Below are 15179 nucleotides of genomic sequence, written 5' to 3'. Positions count from 1 at the left end.
CGATCTGCAACAGTGTTAGTTAATAAAAATAATGGTTTCAAATTTTGACACAAAGCCAGCAATTTCAGGGAAGGGGGTAAGTTGATTACATGGACCCCAATGTTCAACTGGTACTTAATTTATCAACCCTGAAGGAGCTGTCCCCAACAGCAAATAGTAATAATAATAATCCTACCTACTATAGGCACAAGGACTGAAATTTGGGAGGGAACGAGGGCCGGTTGATTAAATCAACCCCAGTGTGTCACTGGTACTTAATTCGTCGACCCCGAAAGGATGAAAGGCAAAGTCGACCCAAGTGGAATTTGAACTCAGAATGTAACAACGGAAGAAATACCACTAAGCATTTTGTCCAGCATGCGAATGATTCTGCCAGCTCGCCACCTTAATAATAATAATAATAATAATAGTGATTTTTAATAGCGATATGAGAGCTAAGAAGAGGGTGGGGTGGAGAGAAGTACATGTGTTTGCAAGTAAAACTGTTCTAAGAAATCACATGAGGGTTCAAATAACATTTTTTCAGTGACCATGGGGCCCAAAATCACTACTGCTACCTCTATTTTAGATTTCAAGAAATTTCCTTCAATTAATCGGAATACCTTAAAAAAAAGAAAAACAGAAATCCCTGACCAATAAAAACCAATATAGCCAAATGACTAATGATGTGTGAATATCTTTTTATATCATTTAATGTCCATGTTCCATGCTGGCATGGGTTGGTCAGTTTGACAGGATCCAATGGGTCCCAAGGACTGCACTGGGCTCCAATGTCTGCTTTGGTAATGGTTTCTATGGTTGGATGCCTTTCCTAATGCCAACCACTTCAAAGCATGGACTGCAGACTTTTTATGTGCCATCTGCACCATTGAGGTCATCACACAGCTTGCAGGACTATGAACTCTGGGAGTGGTGGAGAGGGGTGTCAGCTTCATGCTAGGGAACAAGGGGTTAAACTGTGAGGAGGGTATCAAGGCAGGTCCTGACCTTGTGTCTCAGTTTCATCCCTTGTCCCCTGGCAAAAAGTTTCCGCACAAAGTAACAAACATTATCACAGAACGTATCATATGGTTATTTCTTGTAAAAAAACTCAGATTCCTTTTGTTTTAAAAATTCGAATCGGAATCTTGACATTACCAATCCCCTCCCTTTATTCCAAATCCGTTTATATTTTGAACGTTGCCAAAATGGCATCAAGGATAGAAATCAACAATCCTAGAGGTATGTTGTTTTGTGCTGTTAAAGAACTGATTGTCATATTTAATATTTAAATTATGATATTAGACAAGCTATTTAAGTTGGTGTTTTAAAACTGTTTGCTCTGTCTCACCATCAAAGAGAGTGAAAATATTTGTTTCTTCCAGGAATAATGCACCAATGTTTTAAATAGGATTCGAACAGATTTCCTTCATATCAATGACCCTACTCAATCAGATCCTTATCAATCATAGAGAGATTCAGAACTCTTTCAATAGAATTTCAAGATAAATTTGAAGACAGATTTATGAAGTCCAAAGAAACTAGTTTGGATAACATTGTAGTTTTACTTATTCTTTTGAGTATGAAAATAATTGTAAAACAGGAGAGCTTTGTAGAAAATGGATGAAGTTTATAAACTAAATGGTAATAAAACCAGTGAAAACTGAATTAGTGTGTGTTTTTAGTCTTTACTGTAAACCTTTCAAATCAAGATAACCAAAGAGCTGCTGATATCCAGGCCTATATTTAAAAACTGTCAATCAGATCAATAAACTCTTCAATTCTTGTCCAACTACCAAAAGAAGTTACCTACCAAAAGACCAGGCTAACCAAACCAGCCAATTGTACCCACATTTTCCTGTTAACCCTCTTGTTACAATATTTCTGTTGTAATACACTGCTTTTGTTTCAATTAATTTTGAAAATAATGAAGAATTTAGTAAACCAAATTTATCACATTTCAGCTGGTATTTTGAACATAAATTAACATGAAATTTTGATGAAAGGTTTTAGAACGAGGAGCAGTGTCAGGTAGGTTAGTATCAAAAGGGTTAACCCCTATACTTGACATTACATCCAATACAGTGTACCAACCTGGAAAACCCTCTTTTTCAAGCATTAGATCTTGATTATCCGATTCAAACATTCTACACAACATGCAGCATAGAATTCCTTCTCAAAATGGTGAAAAAATAAATAGCAAAATGGCAATTATTACAGAAATCTTTGACTGAAATTGTAGTTATTTATTAATTTCACCAAAATTATAATTAGTTGAAGCTACAGTGAAATATTCACTGAGTCTCGTCTTCTCAACTGATTTCCATTCATTCCATTGTAATTGGTAAATAATTCTAATAAACAACTTTAAAATAAAACAGAATGATGTAAACGTGTAGGATTCAATGATTTAGTAGAAAACACTTCAAAAGTTTTTTCTCTGAGTTTATACTGAATATTAACGTACTGGACCAACTCCGAACACCAAAGTCAAATACTGGGATAAGAGAGAAAGGAATTGTCAAGTGCAAGTTGAAGTGCATTTGTATGAAGAGAATATTGTATGAGTAGAAGGAAAAAGCTTGCAAAAGTTTAAGATTAGAGATAAGCATTAGGGTTTCTAATTGAAAGCAATCCAGTATTTGAACCAAGAAAGATGGGGTCAATTAATAATGTCATTAATATTGTCTCAACCTCTAACAAGTATTTTTTACTCTTTAATATTACTAATTATATACATGGCCAACAAATATATTTGGATCCCAAACTATTTTTAATGTCTAATTATTAGCTAATCCTAAGGAAAGTCAATGACATTAAAATTATAATAATGTAAATAAGACATTCAACGCAGATTACTTCTGCTACCCTAGTCTTTATTGCTTATCAGGAATGGTAACTACACAATTGTTACTGTGAATGGTAACTCAGTAACCAAATTCACATTTGGAAGCAAAAAGAGACAATTCTTGCTGAATAATTATGCTACAATATAACTAAACTAGTGTAAGCTAATATATTACAACAAAACACAAGTTAAGGCAGTGAGCCGACAGAATTGTTAGCACACCAGCCAAAATGCTCAGGGGTATTTCATCCAACTCATTACATTGCGAGTTCAAATCCCATGATGGCTAGCTTTGCTGTTCATCCTTATGAAGTCATAAACACCTGTCAAGTACTTGCTCCCTTCCCTTGTGCCAAAATTAGAAAGAATATTATAACACAAGTCTAATGTCTTATATTCTCAATTATAATATAAACCATTCAGTCGCCAGTCAAATGATGATGATTATAAGCTGTGACAAATACTAAGGTAGTAAGTAACATATTTTAGAACAGTCGACGAAATCAATCTCAGAATTTGACCAATTGATATTTTATTGATCAGAATGTAAGTGGATGGATCTAAATCTTAACCATTTTCTCTACCACTCTGTTGAATCCATTATCTAAGCTAAATCCAGATTTTCTTTTCCAAAGCTAATTTCACCCTGTAATATTACTGTGATTTCATCATAGCAGTATTTTGGTGAAGTTATGAAAATATGGCAAAACAGAATCAGCAGATTATCATCAGATGCAATAAACCGACAACAGCCGTCATCGTCATCGTCATCATCATCATCATCATCATCATCATCATGCATTTGGTAATGTAAAAGCAAATTCCTCGCTCAAGCCATAGACTTTTCAGAAGACTTAGCACTGAACAATTTATACATTAAAAACAAAAAGTAAATTCTTTTGATTAGGGATAAGAACCACTCTTGCAGAGGAAGGGTCAAGTGAATGGAATTGGCTGCTTATTCTCAAGAAATGAGATGAATCTGAAGTTAGAATACAAAGGCGAGGAATCATCATCATCATCATCATCATTTAATGTCCACTTTCCATGCTAGTATGGGTTGGACGATTTAACTGAGGACTGGTGAACCAGATGGCTGCACCAGGCTCCAATCTGATCTGGCAGAGTTTCTACAGCTGGATGCCCTTCCTAACGCCAACCACTCTGAGAGTGTAGTGGGTGCTTTTATGTGCCACCAGCACGAGGGCCAGTCATGCAGTACTGACAACGGCCAAGCTCAAAATGGTGTATTTTACTTGCCACCTGCACAGGAGCCAGTCCGGCGGCACTGGCAACGACCTCGCTCAAATGATTTTCTAACAAAGCATTTTGTCCAAGACTCCTCTGTTTCTGCCAAGTTGCCATACAATATTCAAAGTCGTAAAATCTAAAGGTGTTCAATAATCACCAATCAAACAAGTTTTATATTTTACAACTTCCAACAGTAAATAAATGTTTACAATTCCTAGGGTAGTTTTTCTACCTGGCCGGCTCTTGTCAACCCTCCTACCCATGCATGCATGGAAGATGGATGTTAAATGATGATGATGAATTCCAAATTTCAATCCATCCATGTGAGTGTATATAAGGTTCCTTGTTTGGCAATTTAATCAGTGAAACCGTTTTCCAACTTCAGTGTGTTTTTTAGGAAACTTAATAAAACAAAAAAAATTGAAATTAGGTTTAAAGAATCATCATCATCGCTTAAAGTCCGTTTTTCCATGCTGGCATGGGTTGGACGGTTTGACTGGGACTGGCAAGCCAGGAGACTGAACCAGGCCCCAATCTGATCTGGCAATGTCTCTACAGTTGGATGCCCTTCCTAATGCCAACCACACCGAAAGAGTAATGGGTGCTTTTTACGTGCCACCAGCACGGGAGCCAGTCAGGTGGCACTGGCAATGACCCACGCATGAATCATGGGAGTCAGTCAGACGGCACGGGCCATGTTCGGATGGTGCTTTTTACGTGCCACCAGCACGGGGAGCCAGTCAGGTGGCACTGACATCGACCCACGCATGAATGGTACTTATTGCATGCCACCAGCATGGGAGCCAGTCAGGCAGCATTAGCATCGGCCACAACTACAATTTTCATTTGATTATGATTTGATTTTTGATTTTACAGAGGGAATTTGGTATTCACTTTCCTTTTTATTCTTTATTTCTCTCAAACTAATGAGCTTCCAATAATTTAATCATAAAACTAGCTTTGATTAATAGATGCCGACTTCACTGATATACTTCCTTATAATAATAATAATAATTTTAGTACAAGGCCAGCAAGCTTGAAGAAGGGAGCAAGACAAATCAACCCCTGGAGGGATGAAAAGCAAAGTGGACCTTGGTGGGATTTGAACTCAGAATATAAAGAGTCAGAAGAAATGCCACTGAGCATTTTGTCTGTCATGCTGATAATCCTACCATTCTACCACCTTAATAAATGCTACCAGTGAAAATCCAAATTCTCTACTCAAAAATTTATGAGGTAGGCAGTGTGTGGATTTATTAAAATTTTTTTCAGACAAGGGATTTCAGAAAATTTAAATATTTGCCATTGAGTTTTCAGGGTAACTAGTCCTATTCCCCTTTTCCAATTATTCAGTGTTAATTACGTTAACAATGACATGAGAACAATATTTAATTAACCATTGTCAACCACATAATTATCAAGTAATAGTTTTAGTTCACTTTAGCTTGGTAAACCAAGACAAATTAATGTCTTATTATTATTAACATCTTATAATGATGTAATAATCTGAGCACATCATAAAGCCACATGTGCTGCAGTCTAACACCAAAGCCTTTGTGTTTGCTACATGTTTCCATAGTGTTTTCTTTTTTTTCATGCTACATATTTTGAACAATTCACACCAAGGGCCCCACACCTTCTGCTGTGATATTATTCCCCATCCCCATAACAAAAAAAAGCAATATAATTTCTTAAGATATGAATCAATTTTAATTGAAAATAGAATGATGGCCTAAAATGAATCTGGCCAACAATTCCTGGTAATATTTCAACCAAAACATACAAAAAAAAAACCAGTTGTGTAACAGTTTCTTTCTTGAAGCGAGGGAAAACTTCCGTTTCATAAATTTAATGTAATAAAAATGATTTAGGCTAAACTCTATGGAATAACAACTCTCAGCAAGTTGGTCAACATCTCTGCCTTGATTTCACATCACTTTTGTTGCTAAAGACTTTTGCTAAATTAATGACAAACATCCATTGATCATTAACGTTCACTAATTAACTGTTCATCTTTCCTATAACATAAGTGATTGATTACTGGATAATCTACCAATAAATACCTATCATTGATTGGGTTTGGAATGCTGTCTATTGGCTCTGACCAGCTCTTTTGTCTTAAATAGAGATTCTATCCTAAAGTGACATATGGTTCCACACATCTGTTCTGTAGAATATTATAGCATTAGAACCACCACACCACATTGGAACTTGAACCTGTATCCACAAATTCATCTTGCTGAGAGTTTAGTAATTCTCTACAGTAATGACATTGAAAAGTCAGAAGAATTCTAACAATAGTTTAAGGAATAAGGTGAAAAGCGAAGAGATAAATTTCTTAAATTCTTTGTATTAAGTCTTCAATTTTAGTCCCAAAATCGACAAGGGAGGAGGGAAGGAGGATTAATTGTCTATGGACCCTGTCACATGTATTTTTATCTCTTTGTGGTAGCAGAGAAATTGGATGGATAGCAAGGAGCAAAAAGGGAAGACAAAACATTGAGACTCAAGTGAAATTTACTGCAAGGCACAGTGATATATTACGGACTACAACGAAGACCAACTAAAGAAGAAGTTGTCACACTCACTGTGTTGTTCATAGCAGTTTGGATTTGCTGCCGTATCTGTTGTATGTCGGTAACTAAAGCACTGCAACTTGTGTTGTCCTACAAAAACAAACCACTGAGTTTAGAGCCAAAAAATAGCTTCAGATTGTTCCCTTCTAGCTCTTACAAAGAAAATTAGAAATAATAAAAACAATGTTTAATTATTGCTACTAACAAAATTTTAATAGAGATGACTGCATTAGCAACACTGAAATGGATCCTTGACCAACGAATCCTTTAGCTTGTGTTCATGTGATGCAATGTAATACACAAAATATATTCAACTAAATTTTAAATGTAATTATTCCAAACAAGTCCATCGGTTGCAGGTTCTAATCAGGCTACTCCTTTTTTTCCAAAACAGCTTTTGTAACCTTTGATAACACTGGCATTATCTTAATATTTTCAAGTTTATATGACTTCAACACTTCAAAGTGAATATATTTTTGGTCAATAGGGAAAAAAAATGACAAGTTTGTATAGATTGACCATTAATGGAATCATAAGATCCCAAATACCGTTCCATTTATAACAGTGGACTTCTTTGGTACTTTGACTCTTTACAACCTTTACAAGAACTGAAAATGTTTATCTTGGCCACCTATATCTGACCATTCTTTTTCAGCTCAAGAAGTGCCAACTGGAGATTACACACACACACACACACACAGCCTGATTTTACTTGTGGCTGTTTTCCAAATATGCCAGCAGTTGTAAGAAGAAAAAAAGAAAATGTTGCTTTTTATGAAATATTAAACTCTGCAACTCCAATTATTTCTCATAGAAAACTATATTTTCTTTTACATTGTAAACTTATTGAACACCCTTTCATCAGTGACCTCTAAATTTACATTGGAAGAATAAGAAGCTGTTATCAACTTCATACAAAATTAAAAACTGATACCAAATCATTCATCAAATCCAATGATGAAGACATTAAACAATTATCATTATATCTTTAATCAGATTATACATGGACAAAAATATTTCCCCCGAAGAGTTTTGAAATTACCAGACCATGAACATCTTTCTCATTTCTAGAGAGATCATTTTGGAATCAAGCCACTGAAGATGTCATCTTCAACTTAACCATTCCTAAATATATACAGATATTCTTAGATTAATTTCAAACATACAATATTTTTAACCCAAACTTTCAGCCGCAAATATGAAATTACTCTGACCAGTGGCTCTCAACCATCTTCCTTGGACCCTCATAGCCATTCGATGTTAAAAAAAAAGTCCCATTATATTTCTATAATTAAATATTATTAGAAATTGTATTAAATTTATCAAAATATTTTGCGTATTGTAGAAATACACCCAATTTATTGCCGATAAATTTTAACAGCAAAATCTTATATGGACCCTCAAGGGCCAAATGAACCAACCCCGGTTGAGAACCACTGCCCTAAACAATAACAAATCTCAGAAACACAAATCTGTAATTAACCATTCCTATCACCAAGTGATGACAGGAATGGTCAAATACAGATTGGCCTGCTCACCTAGCCAGCAGGATGACATCATTCAAAAGCTAAAATGATGCGAAGCACACTGTGACCAGTGATGTGTAACAGTGTCCAATAGTCTGATCAATCATATGATTACCAAGTGATGGGTCCAACACATTCATACACTAAATATTGGTTGGATACGAAAGTTATTTGAGTTGGATCTGGGATCTAAGTAAAAGAGGATTTTTGAAGGTTTTGAATATTTTGAACTGGAACTAAAATTTAATATAAAAACCTTTGTAGAACCAAAAATGAAAAACTCAAATCAATAAAAATTATTGAACACGAAAAGTTTTCAAATCCAGAACTGCCAACTGAAATTTTTAAACAATATGTAAAAGCACCCACTACACTCTCTGAGTGGTTGGCGTTAGGAAGGGCATCCAGCTGTAGAAACTCTGCCAAATTTAGATTGGAGCCTGGTGTTGCCATCTGGTTTCACCAGTCCTCAGTCAAATCGTCCAACCCATGCTAGCATGGAAAGCGGATGTTAAACGATGATGATGATGATGAAGGATATTGAAGACTAGAGTGGACATTAAACGAGGAAGGAGAGAGAGAGAGAGGGTGTGTGTGTGTGCACACTTCATCCCCACTTCCACCTAGTACCATAACCTCAGATTATCAAAGTAAGGGTTCATCTCTGATCTGAGAGATAACCTCATGCTCATTTGATTGGAAGGGCTACCCTCGACAGTCCTCCTTCAGTAGCAAAACTGACCTCCCAATATCATTGATGGTTATAGCAGCCCAGTCACAGTGTGGGCAACCTGTCTAAGAAGTGAGGAACTCCAAACAAACCCAACACTTTGGATAAAAAATGCTACCCTAATCACTCAGAGCAGACATAGACTGAACAGGTCTTGGAAAGCAATAACTTTAACCCCTTAGCATTTTGGACCAGCTATATTGAATCAAAATATTCTGTTTTATGTTCAAACTGGCCAGATTTGACTTCTCGCACCTATCCTACGTCATTCTAAAAATAACAATCATCATCATTGTTTAACGTCCATTTTCCATGCTGACATGGGTTGGACGGTTTGACCGAGGACTGACAAGCCAGGAGGCTGCACCAAGCCCCAATCTGATTTGGCAGAGTTTCTACAGCTCAATGCCCTTCCTAACGCCAACCACTCCAAGAGTGTAGTGGGTGCTTTTTACATGTCACCAGCATAGGAACCAGTCAGGCGGGTGCTACAAGATAATGATTAAATGCAAAACAATGTAAATAAATAAGCATTACATTTGACAGAGTAACCTGAATGGGAAAAGGTTAAACAGAAACTGATTCGATGAAGAGGGAAACACTTGAGTCCCGATATACAGACTGCTACAATAAAATACTCCCAGTTCATACCATAAATAGGTTGGTGATACAGCCATACCAGGATGCTAGTTATGTGTCTAAGTCTACAGACTTATTACAAACACATAACTTCTACATTATTTACATTTGACGGATATTTGTCCTTGTCTGTTTGTTTGTTGTTAATACGTTTTGGCTGATATACCCTCCAGCCTTCATCGGGTGTCTTGGGGAAATTTCGAATCTGGGTTCTCATTCCTAAGGTATTTTTCGATATCCTTATTGTTATTATTATTGTTGTTGTTGTTGTTGTTCAGGTCACTGATCATGTATAGAAAAATGGAGACCACCTCCCCCTGTGGGATGAAGTTAAAATAATAGACAGAGAACACCACTGGAAAATACGAAAACTAAAAGAAGCAGCACATATGCTCGGACACAACAACCTCCTAAGCAGACCGAGTGCAGATGTGAACAGCATATGGGAACCGGTATTGAGGAAGGATAGGAAAATATTAGATTTATAACCCCTAAAATTCACTCCATAACTGCCCACAGGCATATGGCATAGTGGTTAAGAGTGCAGGCTACTAACCCCAAGATTTCAAGTTCGATTCCAAGCAGTGACCTGAACAACAACAACAACAACAACAATAATAATACTAATAATAATAATATCAAAAAATACCATAGAGAATGAGAACCCAGGTTCCAAATTTCCCCCAAGACACCTGATGAAGGCTGGAGGGTATATCAGCCGAAATATTGTGTTAACAACAAACAAGATGAGGACAAATATCCATCAAATGTAAATAATTCTTCATCTCTTAAATATAGAACTGTATTACATAACTTCTATGTAAAAATAACTGGTAATAATTCAGAACTAGAACCAAGGGTAAATATTTTGTCCTCTCTTAAGAGGAACTGGTGTTCTTCAACATTAGCCCTTTTGATGCCAACCCATTCCCTAACTTCCCTAGGTTCTATGATACAAACTTCTTGTTTTAAAGTGAACTCACTCAAAACCTTCCCATAAAATTTCATGTAAATTTATGTTCCAAACACCAGTAAAATAAGTTTGTCATTAGATCAACTTATTTTACTAAATTTTTTCATTATTTTCAAAACTAACTGAAACAAAGATAGTGTGTGTCTACAGAAATATGGTGAAAACTGGTTAAACAACAGCTGAAAGAATTTATTTGTTGAAGTTTTTTCACCCAAGGGTTATATTTATAGAGCAATGTGTACAGGTAGAAATAATGAAATCTATAATTGCCTGGCAATGAAAATGATCAAAGGAGGGATAATTAAAGATGTTGAGGATGTGTCTTGTAAATAATGAAAGGTAAAAAGAGAGGATTAAAGACAATGAGGATTTGTGTCTTGAATAGAAACAAAATAAAGGAGAAATGATTAACGGTATTAAGTGTTTCTCAGAAGACAATTTTGAATCTTCATAAACCCTAGCAAGGCACAGTCCATGAAGACTGAAAATTGTCATCTCCTAATTAACTTAAGATGAATTTTTAAGTTGCTCAAATGTCATACTGAGGAAGGAAGAGAGATGTAGATGCAAAATCTCTTATCCTCTCAAAGATCTTGAGCTGAAAATTCAAGATTTAAAGCTGGAATAATTTGATTTGAAACTTGAGGCAATATCTCACTGAATTTTTTCCATCCTATTCTTATTCTAGCAACTACACTTTCAGAACATCCTTTCTGGTTCAATAAATTAAGTACCAGTTACACACAGGGGTCGATGTAATCAACTAGTCCCCTTCCCCAAAGTTTCAGGCTTTGTGCTTATAGCAGAAAGGATTATTATTATTATTATTATTAATTTTTTGCCTTGTTAGCAGATCTGTGCCATTTGCTTTAAGTGGGTCTCTCATAGAACTGCCAAAGAGAACACAAAAACAAATTACAGCCCTTTTGATGCTATGATTGGGAAAATTTTAATCACCTTAAAACTGATTGATTTTACAAGATACACACCTATATATATATATATATATATATATATATATATATATATATATATATATATATATATATAGGGGCTTGTTGACAAGATGAGTTTCAAAAGACTATTATAATTAGTTAAAAACTTCGTTTAACTCTTGAATATTTAATTGTAACAGACATTATCAATCTGGGCAAGACATCTAAACACAACAGAGGAAGCAAGACAATAGTTAGAATCAGATAAAGCAGAAGATGGCAGGGAAAACAAACTTTATTATAATCTTTAATTATAACTTGGTAAAAAGAATGAGTCAGGTTGAATAAAACTTGGATCAGGGGAAAATAGTTAAGAGAAAGATAGAAAGAGACAGAATAGTCATGGAATACTGAGTTCATCTTAGAATTGTTAGGCAAAAGATAGATTTCTTTATTAGCCACACAAGGCCAAAAGATAGAAAGTTGATACAAATGTCTACAGTTGAGCTACAAAAATTTTCTACAAGTTTTATATTTGGCTTCAGAAAAAATTATTTTTTTTAGTCATGTATAATTTCAATAGTTTCCTTAGCACAATTCCTTCTAATGACTGTAATTCTAACAGACTCACCAAGAATTTTGGATTGCACTTTAATTATTTTGAATTTCTGGTGACAGCCAATAACTGTAGCATCTTAGTTTTTTGAAGGTGGGTAAAGACAAGCATTGCCAGCTAGCTTTGGGTACCAGATGCCAAAAAGATATTGTAGAAAAAAGAAAGCGAGAATAGACAAGGAATATAGGAGACGATATAACTTACCAAAACAAGAGATACTACAAAAGAACAATTTAAAGACCCATGCATACTAATAAGCTGGAGAAAGCATAGAATGGTGTTCAAGACATTACAGAAGGCATGCCTGATCTCAAATGTAGAAGCACAATGGTAAGACAATATACATCTATTAACACAATTTAATATATTATTCACATTAACTTCTTTTAATAAAATATATTTTAATTTGTGACATATTAAAGAGGTCTTGAGATCAACAATCCAGGTTTTATGACGGTAGCATCAACAAACTGCAATAGTATTTGAAGAAAATAGTTTAGTCAGCCTTCCAAATTATTGTATTTGTTAAAGAAGTTATCATAAATAACACCGATTCGTAGTTCCCCATAAAGCAGTTTATGAAACAAAGAAATGAGCCATGAAAAAATATTTTTAAAAAGAAAACTATAAAGCAGAAGTAGCTCTAAACAAGACAGACTTTCTAAATTTACCTGGAAACTGAGGAATTTGATGAAAATAGTTCCAGAGAAAAAAAGCAAAAATAAAAATTTCAAATGAAAACCTCTGGCTGTGCTATTAAAGTGCTGACTACTTACCACAAGGACAGAAGTTGAAACTTTGAAACTACAGCCATTGTATAGTGCCTGGGCAAGGTACGTAACTCTGCTTATATCAGCCTGTCTGGTCAACAAACAGGTTCAACTCAGTAGGGAGGAGATCTAGTTGTAAAAAAACAAATTACCCCAAAACATGAAAAATTTCCTTCTTTGCCACCCAGGGTAGCATGTAGGAATGGCTGGAGAACATAAAAAGCTAATCTGTCATTACCCCCCCACCACACACACACACATCATCATCATTTGACGTCTGTTGTCCATGCTGGCATGGGTTGGACGGTTTGACTGGGCTGGCACGCTGGAAGGCTGCACCAGACGCCAGTCTGATTTGGCATGGTTTTCTACAGCTGGACGCCCTTCCTAACATTTCCCACTCCAAGAGTATAATGGGTGCTTTTGTGTGCCAATTGCGTGACACCAGTATCTGCCATGATTGTGATTTTGTTCAAAAAATAAATAAGAACCAGTAAAATAAATGACCACAGCCTGGATGGACAAGTTGATAGGATTCTTGACCGTCAAAGGAGAGCCTTCCAGTTACATGTCTTATAACCAGACTGTACTGTACATTGGAGTGAATAGAGTCAACTTTTACACATCACTGTTGTCAATAAATACTGGTTTTAAATTCTGGTACCGGGCCAGCAATTTCAAGTGAACAGGTAAGCTGATTACCTGGCGAACTCCTTCGTCTACATTAAATTCATCACTATCTCATAAGTTAACTCTTACCTTTCTGACATCACCCACGTACATGGCAATGTGCCTAACCCTGGTTTCCTCAGAGACCACCTGATGAGAAAGCAAAGCACCGTTAAAGGTTGGCACCATGATGACAAATCCTAAGTACAATAGTTTATTTTTGGCTAAATACTTCTCCTGCAGTTGCCTTACTAAGGAAGGTAGCAGCTGTAGTAGTAGTAGTAGTAGAACCTCTGGACACAAAACTTAACTGTATCTCATTTAGGTTAACTTTCTTCCTAATTCATTGACCTATGACCCTTTCTGCAACTTTCATCACATCTGGTCCAGCAATGTGATACCTCTGTAATTACTTCTATCTAAGGAATCTCCTTTACCTTGGTAGCAGTTGACTATAATGCTGCTACACCAGTTGTTGGCTGAGACAACTTCCTGGACAACCTGGTTAACTATACAGGTTATATCCTACTCTGCCAGACATTTTAAACATCTCAGCAGTAATTCCTGATGAGCCATTGCCTTATTGGATATATACAAACGTACACACACATGCTAAAATTACAATTTATGGATTTCAGAGTCAATTGAAAGAAAACAAAACACATGGTTCAATCAATCTTTACTGCCCCCACCCTGACACACAAAGAAATAAGTCTTTTATATATGGATACCCAGCATAAAACCAACTTCAGAACTTTGGACTTGGAAGAGATTAGATGAAGACAGAAAGAATCCAGTGGCCTGTTGATAGAATACTGATATCAAGATTTGAACATAAAACCTCTCAATTTGGAGAGATGTACCTAACCACTCAGCCATCACATTCGTCAACATTTGAAAGAAAAAAAAAAAGGAAAATTGTGTCTAGGACTAGGGGTGGAGATATGCAAATTATAGGTCCAAATTATTGGACTTCATTCCTTCAAAAGGTAAACCGTTTTTTTGGCCAATTTAAATCATTAGAATTTTAATATTGAGCTCATATTGTGTAGAACTGTTGTAGAGCCTGTTGGCACCCATTTCTCTGGATTATAGAAGCAGTTCTTTGGTTTAAATTAGCATCAGCAATCTTTGCTTAAGCCTGATAGAGCTAGAATCTCTTAAGAAAACCGTAACAAAGTCTCCTACAATCTTTGAGGATTCCACAAAATTGTCACCACTATTATCACAGACAACATTCAGTTGCCAAAGGTCTTGTCTATTAATTCTTAACACAAGACTAATTTTGGATGCTGCTGGCTGGAACCAGCTGAGCTCAAGCCTCAGAACCAGCAAAGTTATTGTCTGAAGTGGCTAAAACCTTAATGGTTAGACAAAGTGATGAGGAGGAGTTAATGGTGGCAGTCTGAGAAATCTATCAACATACAGTGATATTTCAATTTGCTGTAACTGGTGCCAAAATAACCAGGATCTACTCCTTCCAGATCAGAAGTGGTTACTTTAAATTGTAGGGGGGGAGTAAAACAAAGGAACAGAAAACAGAAAATTGTAATTTAAAAACTTCTATAAAGGTGGAAAAAAAAAGTTGAAGAGAATAAAAAGGAATTACTCCACAAACAAAAAAAAAAACACATGCAAAACAAAAAGCAAAAAACAAAAAAAAAACA

The 15179-nt window shown here is 35.7% G+C and overlaps 1 protein-coding gene across 1 annotated transcript in view; it reads right to left on the bottom strand.

The window, feature by feature from the left end:
- Nucleotides 1-15179, bottom strand: part of LOC106867187 (elongation factor 1-delta) — a 34096-nt gene that overhangs the window by 10165 nt on the left and 8752 nt on the right. Inside the window, exon 3 of the mRNA XM_014911986.2 lies at nt 6667-6744. Coding sequence (XP_014767472.2) covers nt 6667-6744 — 78 coding nt within the window. The remainder of the gene's footprint in view (nt 1-6666; nt 6745-15179) is intronic.

Source organism: Octopus bimaculoides, chromosome 3 (genome assembly GCF_001194135.2).
Source record: "Octopus bimaculoides isolate UCB-OBI-ISO-001 chromosome 3, ASM119413v2, whole genome shotgun sequence".
In the NCBI taxonomy this organism is placed as follows: Eukaryota; Metazoa; Mollusca; class Cephalopoda; order Octopoda; family Octopodidae; genus Octopus; species Octopus bimaculoides.
This window is presented reverse-complemented; position numbering and strand designations above follow the sequence as displayed.